This window comes from Oxyura jamaicensis, chromosome 4 (genome assembly GCF_011077185.1).
Source record: "Oxyura jamaicensis isolate SHBP4307 breed ruddy duck chromosome 4, BPBGC_Ojam_1.0, whole genome shotgun sequence".
Classification (NCBI taxonomy): domain Eukaryota; kingdom Metazoa; phylum Chordata; class Aves; order Anseriformes; family Anatidae; genus Oxyura; species Oxyura jamaicensis.
Window position 1 is genome coordinate 18,129,651 of NC_048896.1, and position 16,481 is coordinate 18,146,131.

At 46.1% G+C, this 16,481-nt stretch overlaps 2 protein-coding genes across 7 annotated transcripts in view; one reads left to right on the forward strand and one right to left on the reverse strand.

The window, feature by feature from the left end:
* COL4A5 (collagen type IV alpha 5 chain) overlaps positions 1-12,238 on the reverse strand; it is an 86,535-nt gene extending 74,297 nt beyond the window's left edge. For all 5 annotated transcript variants that reach the window (XM_035324639.1, XM_035324636.1, XM_035324638.1 and 2 more), the window contains exon 1: positions 12,021-12,238. In XM_035324639.1, the coding sequence (XP_035180530.1) occupies positions 12,021-12,113 (93 nt within the window). In that variant the 5' untranslated portion in view covers positions 12,114-12,238. The remainder of the gene's footprint in view (positions 1-12,020) is intronic.
* Positions 12,237-16,481, forward strand: part of COL4A6 (collagen type IV alpha 6 chain) — a 132,975-nt gene continuing 128,730 nt past the window's right edge. For both annotated transcript variants that reach the window (XM_035324641.1, XM_035324642.1), the window contains exons 1-2: positions 12,237-12,787; positions 12,886-12,940. In XM_035324641.1, the coding sequence (XP_035180532.1) occupies positions 12,774-12,787; positions 12,886-12,940 (69 nt within the window). In that variant the 5' untranslated portion in view covers positions 12,237-12,773. The remainder of the gene's footprint in view (positions 12,788-12,885; positions 12,941-16,481) is intronic.

A 16,481-nucleotide genomic window follows, 5' to 3' on the forward strand; every position in this document is an offset into this window, starting at 1 on the left:
TCGTGGTAGACAGCAAGTTGAATATGAGCCAGCAGTGTGCCCTGGCAGCCAGGAGGGCCAATCGTATCCTGGGGTGCATCAAGCACGGCATCGCTAGTAGGTCAAGGGAGGTGATTGTCCCGCTCTACTCTGCGCTGGTGCGGCCTCACCTCGAGTACTGTGTGCAGTTCTGGGCACCACAGTATAAAAAGGACATGAAACTGTTGGAGAGTGTCCAGAGGAGGGCTACGAAGATGGTGAAAGGCCTGGAGGGGAAGACGTACGAGGAACGGCTGAGGTCACTGGGCCTGTTCAGCCTGGAGAAGAGGAGGCTGAGGGGAGACCTCATCGCAGTCTACAACTTCCTCGTAAGGGGTTGTCAAGAGGCAGGAGACCTTTTCTCCATTAACACTAGTGACAGGACCCGCGGGAACGGGGTTAAGCTGAGGCAGGGGAAATTTAGGCTGGACGTCAGGAGGGGGTTCTTCACAGAGAGGGTGGTTGCACACTGGAACAGGCTCCCCAGGGAAGTGGTCACTGCACCGAGCCTGTCTGAATTTAAGAAGAGATTGGACTGTGAACTTAGGCACATGGTCTGAACTTTTGGGTAGACCTGTGCGGTGTCGAGAGTTGGACTTGATGATCCTTAAGGGTCCCTTCCAACTCAGGATATTCTATCATTCTATGATTCTATGATTCTCTGACCCAGCCTGAGGATGTCAGTAGGCTGTCTTCTGTGCAATGCTGCATTAAAGCATTGTCGGTTTTTCAAAAGTGAGGGTAGACAAGGAGAGAACCCACATTGTCCCAACAGTAACTGAACTGAGGATGTCCATTCACAAGAAGTAGCCCTCAACTCAAGCCTTACTAAAGCTCAAGATGCAGCTCAGCCTGAATTCGGGGAGGAATGAGCAGCCGCCCCTGGCATCTGCGCACATTCCAACCCAGCCAGTCACTTTCTCGAAGGGAAAGTGTTCCCCGAGGCACCCTGTTTTAGGGAGTGCACCAACTCCCACAAGTGCTATTTGGAGCTGGATGCACTCCAAGAAAATAACCTGCTGCAAGTTTGTGGTCTATGTCCTGCATCCTGCAGTGGCTCGGTGCTTAATTGCAAGCACTAAGTACCGAGCGTTTCCAGAAGGTTTTAACCGTATTCCTGCAGCAAGCAAGGTTTGGAATGGAAGATACTTTTACAATGTCCTTTTAGTTTGCAGCTACAAGAAGAATAAGTGAAGAACTTTGAAGACAGCCCCTGCTTTGAGCAAGAGGTCATCTCTCCTAGCCTGCAGAGCAGCAGGATTATACTTCCAGTCTGAGTTTTTCTTTGATTCTAGAATAAATGACAGGCTTGGCATTTTAGCTTTTTTATTATTTTCTTCTCTACATTAAAGTATTCCAAGAGTTAAATCCCACAGTGTTTTGTGTGCTTACACTCTCCTGCCAAGACCAGAGATAGTAAAGGTAGGGGAGGTGCCTGGCTCTGCAGAGCCAACTGAAGCACAGAAGTGTAGCTCTCAAGCTACAACTGCAGCTCACATTCACATGCATCAGCTACCTCAGACATTCGATCACTACCAGTCACCACAGTATGAAACAAAATAAAAGGCTCCATCTGAAGAGAGACAAAAAGCTAGAAGTTTGTCCAAAGATGACAGCCTTTTGACTTCACATACGGGTCTGGATGGGAGTTTTCTCCTCCCAGGAGGAAGCACCACAGTGTTTTGAGACAAGTAATTAAAGTTTCTTATGCAGCGTGTTCAGTGATCAATGAAAAGTGATGCTCGTGTTGCTGCTACATAGCTGTGACTCAGGCATAACAAAGTACTGAGTGGAGATTCCCCCCCCCCCCCCGACTTCGTTATCTGTTTGTAATGATTAGCTTTCAGAAGTTAGTCTTTGTGCTTGCAGCCCCCACCTTCTGTATTTGTCTTGTCCTCTGAGACTCCTAACTGACAATAGTGCAGCATTTGGTTCATTTCATCTGAAAACTTCAGAAGCGGCCTCTGGTACACTTCTGAATAAAATCAAAGAGCTTAAGGACCTCCTTGCAGTTTCAAATCCCAAGTCTATTAACACATGCCTTTTTGCCATCAAGATGCAAAAGTCACTGAAAACCTTAACTGAAGCTTAGGACAATACATCCACAGCCATTAGGTGTCTTACTGATGTTAAGCACATTTGCTTAGCCTGTCAATTAATAATTCATCAATTAAAGAGAAACAGTACCTGTCTGATTACTCTTGTAGGTACAGTACGCTGGTGTTCCAAAAATAGACATGTTCTGAGCATGACTAGACCTGCCAACAAGCCTCTCCTCATTCAAACCTGAAGTTAAGGAATTTATTTTCTACGTTCACTTAGAATACAAAGACAAGAATTGAAACTTTTCTCATCCATTTCATCATCTCTCCATTTTTTCTTCCATGTTGTGTTTCAGTATATTAACTCATAAAGAATAAAAAAAGTTAAGGAATGGCTTTGCAGAAACCTTAAGGTTCTGTTGTGCGTGAATACACAATGACTGGACGAAGAGATAAGAGTAGTCAAATACAAGTTACCTTCTTCAAACTGGTGAACAAGCCTCCTTTTCCTTCTGAGTACCTTTGTCTTTTAAGGTTCAATATATGAGAGTTTTTCTTAGACTAATTCAGAAAAAGTACGTTGAGTCACTTCATATCCAAATGACAGCTGCGAGTCATTTAGTCTTTCAGAAAGGACATCTTCTGCTGTCATTCGGTGTAACACGTTGGTTCAGAATAAACTGAACCACACAAATCACTGCTCCTTAAGGATTCATTTTAAAAGGTTTTTAAGCTGAGAACATAAGCTCCTTCACCCAGGTATCGTTTTGCAGGGGCAGTTTATAGGAAATTGTGTGTTCTGGGGGACGAAGGCCCATCTAGCCTTGCCTGCAGGTCACATTAGCTTCACCTAAAGCAATTAAAACTGTGGTTTCTAGTAACTGCTACTTGAATTCATGGTGTATAAAGGGGAAAGTTCTTTGCCCAGGGTGCTCATTTTATTCTCCTCTATAGGACACCTGCAGGATTTCAGTACATAGAGAGGCTTGCTTCTGAAAATGCTGTGTTTAGTAAACACATGCTGATACTATACAGTCTTATTCACAAACTGCCATATTTATTCCTTAATGACAGAGCATTAGCCTTCTTTGCTAGACAGGTGAAGCTAAAAAAAATCAAATGCAAGTTCAACTTGCTTAAGTTTGACAGATTTATATAATAACAAATGCTTGTGATTTTTTCCACCCAAAATGTGGGAGTTCAGGAGAGATTAAGGGCCAGAATCACAGGATTTTAGGGGCTGGAAGGGACCTCAAAAAATCATTGGGTCCAACCCCCCTGCCAAAGCAGGTTCCTCAGAGCAGGCTGCCCAGGTAGGCGTCCAGATGGGCCTTGAATATCTCCAGAGAAGGAGACTCCACACCCTCCCTGGGCAGCCTGTTCCAATGCTCCGTCACCCTCACCGTGAAGTTCTTTTGCATGTCGGTGCGGAACTTCCTGTGCTCTACCTTGCAGCCATTGCCCCTTGTCCTGTCCCCACAAACCACTGAAAAGAGGTTGACCAAATCCCTCTGTCTCCCACCCCTCAGGTATTTGTACACATTGATAAAATCCCCTCTCAGTCTTCTCTTCCCCAGGCTGAACAGACCCAGGTCTCTCAGCCTGTCCTCATAGGGAAGATGCTCCAGGCCCCGTATCATCTTTGTGGCCCTCTGCTGCACTCTTTCCAGGAGATCCCTGTCTTTTTTGTACCGGGGAGCCCAGAACTGGACACAGTACTCCAGGTGAGGCCTGCCCAGGGCATAGTAGAGGGGGAGGATCACCTCCCTTGACCTGCTGGCCACACTCCTTTTAATGCACACCAGGATCCCACTAGCCCTCTTGGCCACCAGGGCACACTGCTGGCTCATGGTCAACCTGTCGTCCACCAGGACCCCCAGGTCCTTCTCCTCAGAGCTCCTCTCCAGCAGGTTGCCCCCCAGCCTGTACTGATAGGTCCGGTTGTTCCTTCCCAGGTGCAGGACTCTGCACTTGCTCTTATTAAATCTCATTTGGTTTCTTCCTGCCCATCTCTCCAGCCGGTCCAGGTCTCGCTGAATGGCAGCACAGCCTTCTGGCGTGTCAGCCACTCCTCCCAGCTTTGTGTCGGCCTACTTGCTGAGGGCAGACACTGTTCCCTCATCGAGGTCATCGATGGAGATGTTGAACAAGACCAGACCCAGCACCAACCCCTGGGGAACACCGCTAGTCACAGGCCTCCAGCCAGACTCTGCTCTGCCGATCACCACCCTCTGAGCTCGGCCAGTCAGCCAGTTCTCAACCCACCTCACCGTCCACTCCTCTATCCCACACTTTCTCAGCTTTGCTAGCAGGATGTCAAGTATCGAAAGCCTTGTTAAATTCAAGGTAGACGACATCCACCGCTCTCCCCCCATCTACCCAGCTGATGATGCCATCATAGAAGGCAAGGAGGTTGGGCGAGCATGACTTCCCTTGGTGAATCCATGCTGACTACTCCTCCTAACATTCTTCTCTTCCAACTGCTTGGAGATGGCATCCAGAACAAGCTGTTCCAACACCTTGCCAGGGACAGAGGTGAGACTGACTGGCCTGTAGTTTCCCAGATTCTCCTTCTTGAAGACCGGAGTGACACTGGCTATCCTCCAGTCTCCAGGCACCTCACCCATTCTCCAGGACCTTTCAAAGATGATAGAGAACGGTTCGGCAACCACCTCTGCCAGCTCCCTTAGAAGGGAAGAGTAATAAAGTCACTCTGAAAAAAAGTGTCAAAAAGTTTACAGTACATCCAGAGTACTGGAGAAATAATGAAGCCCAGTATGAATTATCAGAAGTCATCGCTCTTGAGTTGCCTAGTTTGATTAGAAAACATAGGGAAAAGGATGTGTCTGCCAGGAAAACAGCATTTAGAATAGAGGTGAAGTGACTGTACATTACTTGGGTATGAACTCAGAGCTTTCCCACACATGGAGATGAGAAGTAGTGCCAGAAAGTGTTTAATATAAAGTTAATTTGTTTTAGCAACAGGTAGCTATTAAAACAGTATGACCCACAAGTTCATGGCTGGATGAAGAAATCCATTTGGCATTGGTCTCCTTTTAAGGATTCCTGGATCCCAAGAAAACATGTTCGCATCACATTTTATACTAGCATGCAAATTAAGAAGCAAGTGACATCCTTCTAGGTTAAGGCACAGAGAAAGAGTCATCTCCTGGTTGTAAGAACAGCATAGAGAAGACGGCATCAAGGGGTGGGGAAAAGAATTGCTAGCCTCAGGCACAATAGGCTAACAAAACCACTTACCCTTCCCACATGTGAGTTTGAGACTTTTAACCAAGCAGAGCATCAGCACAGAAAAAGGATGACCTTCCAAGATCAGAAGTACAATTGTGGAAGAAGCATTGCCAAATGGTTATTCCAGACACCATATCAAAGAACTGAAACAGTTTCACTCAAAAAGGATCACTGTTATCAAGTGCTAAGTGATTTTTTCCCTAAGTTTTGAGTTGTAAGGGAAACTTATCTTATTTCCTTCTGTTTGAGGAACACTGCAAATTGCATGTCAGTATATTAAGATACAACACACCAATGCATATTACCAGTGCACGTGCTTACATATGAGAACTCTAATTTCTGTTTGAGACAGTGCTACAAGATGAAGAGAAGGCTTTGACTTCCCAGTCATATAGCTAACAGTTACAGATAGCACATGGTGAGTGCAGGTTATGAAATGTAAAACACAACACCTCTGATATCATCTACAGAATTCCTCCCTTCCACTCAATGCTGCCAATGCTCTAAGGTGCTTCAAGTACCTGAAAGAGTAGGTAGAAACAGGAATCAGTCAGTCAGAAACAAGAATATCAACACTGGGGGTTTTCTTCAAGCCTCATTGCCTTTTTCTCAGTACAAACGTTGGCATGTTGCTTCACTATCACTACAGTTGCTACATAAAGCCCAATTTCTTGCTCGCAAATGAAGGTCCTTGTATACTTGTCTAGTGCAGTAAGTGTGCAAGAAGCCAGTTTGACCAACTGAAAATTAAGCTAGAAAGGAAGGTCAGTGTAGTTCTGTTCAATTTTCTGTGTAGGAGTACTAAAAATATGGTATAGCTTTGGAGGCACTCAGCAGCCACTTATCTCAGCAGTCCTGAGCGCACTCTGGGCTGAGACCTGTCAAGTTTCACCTTTCCCACGAGCTGCCCTACAGCCCCAAGCACTTACACGAAGCCTTTCCACCACAGCCCCGCTACTTGACCAGCAGGCACCCAGAACCGTCTTCCCTTAACCCAGGGCAAGAGCCCCCCAAGGACCCGTCAGCCTGCCAGTTGACACCAGAGCCAGTAAGGTGATCGTACCTGCTGTATCTGCATCTCCAAACAGAACACAAAAGATGTAGAAAAAGCAAGAGTCAGTAAAAAATGGAAAGCCAGTAAAAAATTAAAGCTTAATTTGCTACCAGTGAAGCATTTGGAAAAAACCTAAGGGTTTTCTAAGGATTTTCTTGCTTATTGTCTCTTGTAGTTTCATTTGGTATACGACCATGTACATACACCTCAGCTCTAAGTAAGGATTGTCCAAGCCTAGTTTCACAAAGCATCTTAATTCCCCAGGAAGCACTCCAGCCTATGTAATCTTCCTGTAAATTAATGGGGTATTTTAAAAGCAAGATCCAGTGATAACAGCTAAGGTCAGTACTGGAATAAACAGGTTTTTCCAACATGTTCAAGACATTTCAGCACAGAACCCTAACGGATGTTTAGGGCATTTCAGCACAAAGCCTTAACAAAGGCAGACAATGGCAAAAAAAAAAAGGACTTACTAGGCTGTTTTTGGCTGAGCTTCACTTATCTCAAGGAAAGCTAAGACAATGGAAAGTAGGGTTTCCAGCAGAGCTGCAGCAGCAAAGCTTATCTAGCATATGGGGGGCACGTTTGACCACAGGAGGGGAGTTCTGCAGGTCTAACCATATGCCTCAAAGAAAAAAATCATTTTGTAGACAGCTCTTTGACTGAGTGCTAGTCTAAGTGCTGCACATAGATGTCTTCTACAGTTCCAGGAGAGGGAACATTGAAATTCAGCTCTGTCATTTTAATTCCTTAGACAGATTAGGTAAAAGAAACAAAATACTGGTAAGACTAAACTATTTTCTTTCCCCTCCAAATGGGAGAAGGAGACAAGAGAAATCCAGCCACAGAAGTTGGAGCTGCAATAACTGAGCCTTGAAGGGTATCACTAAAGTCAGCTCGAATCCATAGCTTTAGAGTCCCTTTCTTCCTGACTCCTGGAACAGGCTTCAGGTTAAAAAGCTATCAATATTACCTCTACATTTTTTTCCCCCCTCTTGTGACATTATAGCAAAGTAACATATACACACACACACTGTGCAGGACACCTTCCACAAAAGGAAAGTTGTACTTCGAAGTCTGAAAACAGAATTCAAGTTACAGTTTTCAATGCGGCCATGCTGACAGTCTGAGGGATGGCTTTTTAACGAGTTGCAACCAAAACACAGCAGCAGCTATCTTCACTGGAAGTAAACATGAGGCCTCCTACTTACAATTGCATACACAGTTACAGTTAATTCTTGACTACAGGATGCACAAGTAGTCTTAAAGCACGCTTCAGAGCTCAGCTTTACTCTCACACAGTAACATTGAGACTGCTGGGATGATTCAGGTTGGAAGGGGGCTCAGGTCAGTATTTACCCCAGACTCCCCCTTGGAGCATGGGAACAGAGACACAGTTTCATAAACGAAAGACAAAATACGAGTGTCTCTTTCAAGAATACCAAAGACATCCATAGAACAGTTTAAGAATCAGACTTTTAGAGAAACTAAATTGTCACCAAGTCAATGCTAAAAAGGTTAATTCGCAACATAATTTCAAAATTATGCAACTGCAAAATAGCTCTTCACCCTAAAACTAAGAATTTATCCCCCACACGCAGTATTCTAAGTTAAGGACCATCTCCTTCACAAATTCTCCAAGATAGATATAAGCTCTGCAAGAAAGGCTTAAAACAAAAGTTATTTTACAGCTAGTTTACAAGTATTGGAGGTTTTTTTTTTTTTAAACAGGACCTTTTCCTCTCCAGCTCAGCTGCATTCACACTGTAGAAAAGCCCTTGGTACACTGAAGCTTTTCCTCTGCACACCACCCATCTGCAATTACATAACCAGGGCTTTCAGCAAGTTTCCCTTTCAGAAAGCTGCACTGCATCAGCAACACTTCATACTGTTTAATTGCATTGTTAACCTCCCACAGGAAGGCAAAGGATGCTAAGAACCATACCAGAAGTACACCTCTTGAGCAAATTTTTACATGTTCAGTGCTGTGAGCCACCTGCTCTTAGCAGAGAAGCCTGAACTCAACGTCAGATAGCCCAAAACCGGGCAGAGCACCAGCTTCAAAGCACCCCTGTGAGTTCAAGTCCAGACAGCCTGGTGCAACAGTCAGGCAAAAAGCACTTTCATTCCCAGCAATTTGTCTGGTATTATCATTATTGGCGGAGGCTGCTTGGGCATGCTTGCGTAATGCTATTCCTCGAACATGCAAGCGTTATCTAGATATCTTGTTAAGTGGTGATACGCAGGGGAGAGTTTACACAGTTGATGCGATTAGGGGAGAGTTTTCGTCTAAGCGAAGGAAGGGTCAAAGTGCACCATACATCCTCACAGCCTGCGGAACGGCTTCCTCGCCGCACTTTGTCCCAGAGAGAAAATACGCCTGGTAATTTTGCTGGGGTATTTTCTGATTTCAGTTGTTTTGTAAGACTGATAAGTCCCTGCATGTTCCAGTAAAACTAAGAGCAGCTACCTGCATTATGGTAAGCACTACTGCTTATTCAGTGCAGAAAGATCACTGTAAATTTACATAACTGTTAAATAAACCAAGTAACGCTTCATCCTAGGAAGGCTTCCCCTTCCTTCTTTAAGAAGAGGGTACGTAGCTTAGATAATCGCTTACAATGAGTAGATGAATCCATTCATAACAAGGAAAACACCAGGAAGTGCCTAAGCAGAGGCACCAGGAGTATGCTAGGAGTTTCTGCTGAACTATCAGTCTATTTCTATCATGTAGGAAAACCGAATAAGATCCATAACTATTTTGTAATGCATGGCCAGAAGAGATTAGATGTTATAGTCCAAAAGAATATCGTTAGGTTTCATGCAGAATTCCTTGGACTAGTTTGCATTTCAGTATACACCCAAGCACATCCTGAGATACAATTGTTACTGTGCATCTTTACAAGCCACGAAAGGTCAACAGCAAAACACACGGCAAGCGACAAGTTTCAAGTGTGAGGGCTTGAGCCTTGATGTTACACAATAATCTTGTGCATGACTAATCAAGACACATCCTCGGAATTTCAGGATGAAATATTGTTTGAATTCTGCAGGCGAGCATCCATTCCATCCTGCTTTTCAAGACCCAGCTTTCATAACTAGAGAGCCAGGCAGTTATGAAATGCAAGGTAACGGTGACCAATCCCATGCAAAATACTTGGGTCCAAAGGAGACAACTATCATTTACACATCAAGAATACTAATTAAGTACAGTGTAATTAACTACGTGAGATATATGCATATACTCACGTCAAACTGGAATAAAAGACACAGGCAAAGAAAACAAGGCACTGCAAAATTTTTATTTTGGACAACCTCAGGGCAGACAAAGCCCATTTACACCACTAAACATCTAGGCTTTAACCATAAAGCCCCCCCCCCCCAAAAAAAAGCCAATAAGCAGTCACTAGCTTCAATGGAGTTTCACAGATTAACACAAATTAATAATCTAGTTCATCTCCATTCTTTAACTAAAGAACTTCCACAACTGAAACTTAAGATCACTTCTCTATAATGGTAGGGGTAAGCCTGCCAGGAGAGGGAGAAGCGCTTTGCTTATAGGAGGAGCTAGTTGGCTTATATACATGTATGGGGAATTATGTAAGAAACACCAAGGCATTTAGGCAACAATATTGCCCCTCTGCATATATAAGCACTCGCATACTCTGATGACAGCAAATAAGCACCTTTCCTGTACTCCGTGCACAGCTGGCACCATATCCTACCCCCTTCCTCCTCCCACTCTGAAGTAACACTGGTCTGACTCCCAGCTGCTTTTACGCTGCCAGCCAGCGCTTACATGGCTCACCCTACATCACTGCTCAGTCTGTACAAGTGCACTGCATGACCCAGATCCTACTCACCAAGCTGAGTTTATGGCTTAAGGGCAATAGAAATCCAGTAATAAAACCTGAACAATTAAATTAATCTGTACTGAGTACGAGCTTCTGGTGGTTCTATTAAGTCATTGTCTCCATGGACAGATAACAGCAATGCTCGGTCACCTTGTACTTATCGCTTAGCACAGATAGTCCTACAATCTGGAGCAAAGACAACATGATTTTTACATTTAAAATGTGTATGATGAGGTTGAATAAGGTCAGATATTTTAGTCAGGACATAAGAATGACTTCAAATCATCCCACCAGGATTATCCTGTTGGGGTGGGCAAACCCAACATAAGGCCCCAAAACAATATTCACAAAGAGACTGTGTGTATTATCCATGCTGCTATGTTAGTTCTACCTCTTCTGACCATCAGAAGAGTAAAACACTGATCCAAATTGATAAGGGTCAGCAAAATTTAGCATTGTTGCCATCATGGGAGACTCAAGGACATCAGAACACCAAAGTACTAAGAAACCAAAGAGTCAGCAGGATTTGTGTAGGTTGGGAACTGAGCTGCCTGTCTCTTCCTCCCCTCCCTGCTAGCCCTCAGGTCTTGAGTTAATCTCATCTCACTGTGGGGCAGTAAAACCACAGGAGACTCATTCTAAAAGAAAGCCTGTAGCACAAGGTAGCATTGAGACCCATGAACTCCACCATTTTGCTTTTTTCTTTCTTTTTTCCCCTCGAGGCACAGGGCTGCCTACAGAGTCAGCCCAGCAGCACCCCCTTCCAGGACCCCACAGACTCCCACCACTCACACACACACACCTCTGCTTCAGGGCTTTCCTAAAGGAGGGGGAAGAGGCTGTAGTGATGCACACAAACCCATCTCTCTTCAATCCCCACCTCCTAAAACAGTGAAAAGCTGCAGGTGGAACTGACCCAGTCCCTCCTTTAAGGGGTAAAAAGTGGGGGAACCTTATGGGAAATAGTCTGGGGCCCGGTGGTACTTCACACAGCACCAGAAGTAGCACCACAGGCAACACGAAGACAAGGAGCTCTCAAAAGCCGTGAGCACTAACACACTAGCATCACTTATGTTTGGGTACACACCTGGGAAGAAGGAGGGGTGGAAGAGTAGTAGAGAGCATTACAGCTGGTCTTTACTTTTTGGAAGGGCAAACGAAAGGTCTACAAAGCCTCACTGTAAAGGAATGCACTTCAAAGGAGCTCCAGACAAGTAAGATTTTGTCAGCTCTATCTACTGCACGTGTAGTAGGGCCACAGCAGAGGGGTGCTTTACACCTCTTGCTAGGACCGCTTTTCAGCTGGGGAACAGTCTGAAACATCAGAAAGCTGAACTCATTTTCTCTTCCAAGTACACTTCAGAAAAGTTATCGCCTCGAGCAGTGGATTGTAAAAAACCAGATAGCTGCTGACGCACGCTGAGCCCATTCCTTGCCTCATCCCTTGCTAGCAGCAGGTCCCTGGGAAGCACTTGACCAAGCAGCCGGTGCCTCCTGCTCCCAGTTCTGTGAGGGGAGGCGGGGGGGGGGGGGGGCACCCCAGAGGCAGCACAGCGCCCTCCTCCTCCTCGCCCCTACCAAGGGCGCCCAGCACCCCTGGGCCTTCGGGGCGCCCCCAGCCCTACCGGAGGGGGGCGTCAGGCCTCCTTTGTCCCCCTGCCTCCCGCACACAGCTCCCTGGGTACCTCAGCCCCCCTCCGAGCCGGGTTCCCGTCAGCTTCCCGCAGCGGGCAGCCCCCGGGGGGCCCCACAGCCGCCCCCCAGCGCAGGAGGAGAACCCAAAGGACGCTCCACACTCACCGCCGCCGCCGCCTCGTCCAGCCGCCAGCACCCCAAGAGCAGCACCACCAAGCACCCAGCGGCTGAGCTGCGGCTCCGCCACCGCAGCTCCATCCCCGCAGCCGCCTCAGGAGGTCCGGGAGCGGGCGTGAGACGCGGGCATAGCCTGGCGGGGGTAGCACGGCTCGCTCCGAGCAGCACCCCCCGACCACCCCGCCACCACGGCCGCCCGCCCCTCTGCCGCGCTCGCCCGCTCCTCCCGGCTCAAGTCCTCCCGGGACTACTTGCCCGCCCCGCGAGATTCATCCGCACCACAGGCGGCCCCCAGCGTGTCTGTGGGGAAGGGGCCGCTCCGCGCTGAGTAGAGGGAGCCGTGGCTCCGCGCCCGCCGCTCCCCGCCCGCCCTTCACGCTTCGGGCGTCGGGGTTTTGGCGGAACCGAGGGCGGGAGCCTCTCCCCGCTGCCTCGTCTGGCGGCCGTCGAACCCCGGACTATTTTCCGCGGCGGAGGCAGCGGGGTGTGAGAGGTTCGACGGCGGAGGGGGCCGCTGGCGGTGCCGGGTTCGCACCTCAGGAGTGGGCGGGCGGCAGGTCCGGGAGGGGTGTTTACGCCGGCTCTGCTCCCCTTACCTCAGGTGCGACGTCCTGGCCGTGGCCGCACAAACTCTGCTGTCCGCACACCGCGGGGACAAGGAGGTGACCGAGAGGCGGCTGGGGGGGGGGAGACCCACCGCTCCCTGAGCCGCGCAGAGCGTCCTCCCCTTCCTCCGGCGGCATGGGCTGCGCTGGGTGAGTGCCGGGGCACGGCGGCCCCTTCGCTCCCCTTCCCCTTTCCCTTCCTTCCCCGGCCCCGCCGTGACCCTCTCTGTCCTCTCGCCTCCCCTCAGGCTGCTGCGGGTGCTGCTGCTTCTTGTCTGCCTGGGCACGGAGCCGGCGAGCGGGGTAAGTGAGCGGCGCCCGAGCTGGTTGCTGTGCCCTCTGCCCCCGTCTCCCTCGGGCTTTCTCCTCACGTAGCTTTTTTGGGGTGATGGACAAAAAGTACAGCCGCGTTCTGCCCCCTTTCCTAGCCCCTGTACCGCCCCTGTCCCCTCAGGGCTGACTGCTGCAAGCCCCCGGGTCCCTGCCGGTCCCTGCCCCCAGGGGCTGCTCCCCGACCCCTCCGAGCTGAAGGAGCAAACGAAGGGTTAATTAACGTTTAAACAGCTTAACGAGGGATCGTGGCTTCTTACACATTCACCGCTTTCATTTTTTTGGCCTCACAATTTTCTGTAACTGGGGTGTTTCAGTTGTTAGCCCACTCGGCGGCAGCGAATGAAAGAGTCCTTTGGAGATCCTGTAGCGTGAATCGGTGTCCGCGCGGTGTGCAGCCAGCCCAGAACAATCTCCGTGGTGTATCGGGATGGAAACGAAGGCTGCACAGTGCCCTTTAGTCTCTGTAGTCCCGATTTCACCTCACACAACTTACAATGAATTAATGTAAGTGGTCGGTATAATATGCTCTGCAAGTGTTTATTTAAATTCTTCTAACAAAAACAGTTTAAAACATGAGCTCTTGATTTCTTAGCCAATGTTTTCCTAGTGCTTTGGCTACTCTTCTGATTAAAATTTTAAGGACTTAGAGCCTTCCTGTACAACTGGCAAGAAATCTCTTGAAAAGGCTTTAATAGCAGAGGAGTTTATATTTCTTGTAAATATGAAAGACTCGCTTCTGCCTTTCACTTTTTATAATCGATTGGACTGGTGGGATTTCACCATCCCAATCAGGTGGTAGCTACAGGCTTTAATCTTCCCAAAGATTAAAAGATTAGACAACATGCAAAGCTGTGGGAGTTACTTTTTTTTTTTTTTTCCTCCTTCAACAAAACCAGCAACTGTTCTTCTGAGTGTTCTTAATGCTGTGGAATCTACGTGGAAATGCAGTGCATGTTTTCAAAGCTTTTTGAAACAAAAACGGCAAGCCATATTTGGCGGTTCTTTTTATAAATTCATGCAGTATGTCAGTGAAGTTATTCTTGGTAGATGTAACCAACATTGGATTTTTAATTATCTGTTCCAGGTTCGCTTTATACCTGTTGGAAAGTGCAACCTTCAAACAGTCAGACTTTTGTTTCTTGATATGTTTTGTTGCATGCAAAGGGACTTTGTCAATGGAAGCTCTATTGAAATGAGTAAGATGAATATCTGTGTGCCGTTTCTAAGTCCTCCTGGCAGTTCTCTTCAAGGTTAGAAAACAAACAAGATTTTTGTTTTTGTGTGAGCAGTCTACAGGTATCAAAAAGATTCAGAAAGAGGTCCTTAAAACATCCAGTTTTAGTACTTCGTATGTCTAAGGGGTTAATGCACTTAATTACCGTTATTAAAAAGCTGGCAAACATGCTCAACAGGAAAGACAGACAACTATGTTTTTGTCATCTTTTCAGATAGAGCAGTGGGTAATTGACTTTCTTGTATCACTGAATTAAAAAAATCAACACCACCAACAAAAACCAGCCACACCCTAACACCTTCCAGCATCAAGCCCTTGAGAGAAAATGCTAAATTGAAATTGGTTTTGCAGTAGGCAGAGCTTTTTTGTGAAATCTCTGTAAGGTTACTGAATAGTCCTCAGCTGTGTGATTTGAAGTGACTGGGGTGAAGTGCCATGTTAATAGAATGAAGTTAAAGCTCTGGGTTAACAAAGAATAATAGCTTCCCAAAGGCTACTCAAAGAGATGGTCAACAGTCAAAGCACTTCTTGTTGAAGGTGATGTGATGTGTGACTTTGTTCACCTTCTCTTTACTTCATTTAATCTGATTTCAGTAACTTATCTGTTATAAACCTCTCAACTATTGAACCGATTTGTTGAGTGCTCTTCCAGAATATTTCTGTGATCGTGGCTGGGCAGGGGCTGATATGCCAGGCCAACATCCTGCATAAAGTTGCATCAAATATGGCTTTGGCTCAGAAGTCTCGATTCCAAGTTCATCCCTTTCTAAGAATAGGATTTTAAAGTGCATCATATTTATTTTCTCAGCTTGTACTTCCTCTTCCTGGGTGTAAACGATGTCGTGTTGAATGGCAGTACAAAACTAGGTCTACAATGCAATCTAGGTTTTCTTGAACCAAAAGTTCAAGAAAGTATAAATGACTGCTGTCTGTGTGGTTACTTTGCAAGAGAGGGTTCCCTCGTTTGTAGGCTAGTTTCTGGGAGTGACCTGAGAATTTCCCTTAACAGCTGTTGGCTGAAGTCACTTCAGAAGCTATGCCTCATTCGTGTTTTCAATCTTTTATTCTTAGTAATTTACATCGATTTTGTATCAGGAGTGTCAGTGCAAGAAATTGCTGAAGGATAAACCAGAAAGGCAGTACTCCCATTGCACTCCGAGGCAAATGGCAAGAATTGGTCCAGAGCAGGAGGGAGTATGACAAAACATTGGAACAGTCCTTGTGGCAGGTGTTTGCCTCAGCTAATCACTGGCTGCTAATGGGGATTTTTCAGGGCAAAATGCAGTTTTCAGAAGAGGGACTTTAAAAGAGGATCATCAGAGTTTTGTTTTGGGGATGTCCTCCTATAAACATGGTGGAGGATGGGATAAAGATGGTTACAATGGCCACGGATAGCCTCTTGCAGTGAAATTTGACATTCTCATCTCTTTACAAGGCTCTCAGAGGTGCTTCATGATATCAGTAGTTCTAGGAATTGTTCTGTGCCCACCTGAGAGCGTACCTGGTATACAGGTGAGATGATAACTCCTTGTTTATGTCCTTTATTTTACTGTTCAGCTTGTTGAGCACATTTGGAATATGGGCCAGTATTGATGTGATGTCCTAAGTAACTATTTATTGTTGGAGAGCTTCTTCTGGAGCAGCTGAGCTTTCAGACAGAGCTCAGTTGGCTTTTATTTCATGAGTCTGGACTTCATGTACTATTGCAACTCCTCCAAATCTTTTTTTTTTTTTTCTTCTTGATAATAAATGTGTGGATTAACTAGAGATATTCTCTTTTCAAGTGCTTAATTTTTTATTTTTTTTCAGCAATACATTTAGCACATTTAGAAGTATACAAGTAAGAAAAAAAACAAACCCTATGTGATAAAACCAGTTCTGGGCAGTCTGCTCTGTTTTGAGTACCTGAAGCTCACTGGTTTATGGCAAGCTAGTCCAGGTGATCTTGTTTCTTTCTTCTCTTAACATACCCCAGGTTTTCTGTGCATTTATTTATGGTACAAATATTTCTTGATATCTTTTAATTTAATATGTACTGGATGGGCTTAATTGAACCAAACTCATTGTTTTCAGTGGCCTCACACCAAAGATAATTTTTGTCTTGGAGATCTACATGTGGGGGAAAAAACAGCTGTTTAATTAGGGATATTTAAAAACAGAGTTACCGCTCTCATCATTCCACTTTCCACAATTCAGTTTCTGGAAATATGATCTTATCCATTATGATCTGTTTTAAAAGTTCTTTTTTCCCCCTTTCTTTGTGGTTTTGATCACTAT